The sequence below is a fragment of the Charadrius vociferus genome, unplaced genomic scaffold, assembly GCF_000708025.1.
Source record: "Charadrius vociferus isolate BGI_N301 unplaced genomic scaffold, ASM70802v2 scaffold147, whole genome shotgun sequence".
In the NCBI taxonomy this organism is placed as follows: Eukaryota; Metazoa; Chordata; class Aves; order Charadriiformes; family Charadriidae; genus Charadrius; species Charadrius vociferus.
The window spans coordinates 1,276,646-1,278,497 of NW_009649570.1; the positions used below are offsets into that span (position 1 = coordinate 1,276,646).

The 1,852-nt window shown below is 36.9% G+C and overlaps 1 protein-coding gene across 1 annotated transcript in view; it reads left to right on the top strand.

Moving 5' to 3' along the window:
- Positions 1–260: 260 nt before the first annotated feature.
- The window catches only part of WDR75 (WD repeat domain 75), a 20,332-nt gene continuing 18,740 nt past the window's right edge, over positions 261–1,852 (top strand). The window contains 1 exon segment of the mRNA XM_009890218.1: positions 261–336. Within this exon segment, the coding sequence (XP_009888520.1) occupies positions 261–336 (76 nt within the window).

Here is a 1,852-nt window from a genome sequence, read left to right on the forward strand (position 1 = left end):
AAAAAAAAAGAACAAAACTTTTTTTGTTGTTTTTTTAACACCCACAGTACTCCTAGTAAATTTATGGCAACCATTTTACTTCGAATGCGAAAATCTTTTAGACTTTTTTTAAACGGAAGTCTAGGAAAGTACTATCAGTTGTTTCATGAACTGAGACCTGACCATAAGGTGTATACATAACCTTACATTCATTAAATATGAGACAAGGTTTCCAGGATCAAATTCCTTTATTCATAACATCATAGTAGAAAGACACCCAAATGGATGAAAAACATCAGTACAAAGTTAAAATAAAATTAAAAAAAAAAAGAAAAAAAGAGTACAAAAGGAATATATAGATTAGGGTAGGGGCAAAGATAGATAAAATAAACCACATGCCACTAGTATCAGTGCAGAACACTATTCCCCCACAGAATAGTCACTGCTTTCAGCACTGTATTTCTCTGCTTCCATCAGCACAATTAATTCATATTTTCCTTCCCACACTTCAGCAACAGAACCTAGTAATACAGCTACAATTTCAGTAGCAAAAGACCAGTTGGCAGTTATGATACACAGGGTTTTTTCATCTGTAAGTGCACTGTGTAATTGTTCTAAGTAATACTATCCAAAGATATTAGTAGTGCTATCCCAAATATGGAACATTGCAGTGAATTGGATTGTGTCACTATAGTAAACCTGATAGTTACCCTGCTAGTTTGGGGGTAGTCTTGAGTTCTACGTGGTTTATTACCTTCAAAGCTTATGACAGACTTAAAATGATAAAATTAAATGAGCATTACAACAGTGTAATAAGAACACATGCATTAAGATGTAGGAGGTATTTGTCTTTCTTCAACGACGAGAAAGTTAAACAAGCCAAGTTCCTGGGTTTTAACTAGGCTTGACTAGATTTAGCATAGACTCGGACTAAAGAGATGATTTCCCATACACATAATTAACATGGATTAAATTAAAGATACTATCTTTTCCTAGAGACCTTGCTTTGCCCCCCATGATAAAACTCTAGCTTTACTCAGTATCTGTAGCTCAAAACTCGGTCACATCGTACTGTCCCACACAGGAAGAGCATTAGAGTGCATCTGCCTTCATTTTTCAAAATATTTACCAGAATGAGAGAATGACACAGCTGTTAAACCCAACAACTGTAATTAGGCAGAACTTGTAAATTCACCTCTCAGCTCCAGAAAGTAGGTACTGTTTGTTAAAGCATTTGAGATTAGGAAACAAGTTTCTGGATGCATTATGCTCTCACCCCCATACCCCGTTCCCTATAACCACAATACTCCAGTGCATGCATTCCCCACATGATCCTCACTTAACCTCCAAACTAGAATTAAGTCAGCAATTATGAAAAGTACATAACTTGGCCTACAGCAGGATAATCACAAATAGCCCTCCGGAATGCACCTGTTATTGTTATTTTAAGTGGGACTGTTTAAAAATCAATTACAAGCATACCAGAGATTGTTTCAATAGTGTAAACAGAAGCCAAAAATACACAGCTGTGCAAGAATTGTAACTACTATTCTAAAGCAGAAGCAAAGGGCCCAGACACCATAAATCATGCCTTGTTCCAGACATTCAGATCACTTCTGACAGTTTTCCTTCAGATATGAGAACATTATGTTCTCAGTAACTCAGCAAACTCACAATTCATCCAAGCCAGTGAATAACTGGGGTTTTAGCAAAGCATGCCTATTGATTTTTTCTGCTCAGCCTTTCTGCCTACTTAACCAAGGGAGTTACGCATTTTCCCCCTCAGATTATCATACCCGCACCATTCCAGACCCAAACAGAGGTGTTTTTTTTTTTTTTTCCCTGGCAGCCTATGCAACCCTCTACAGCATAG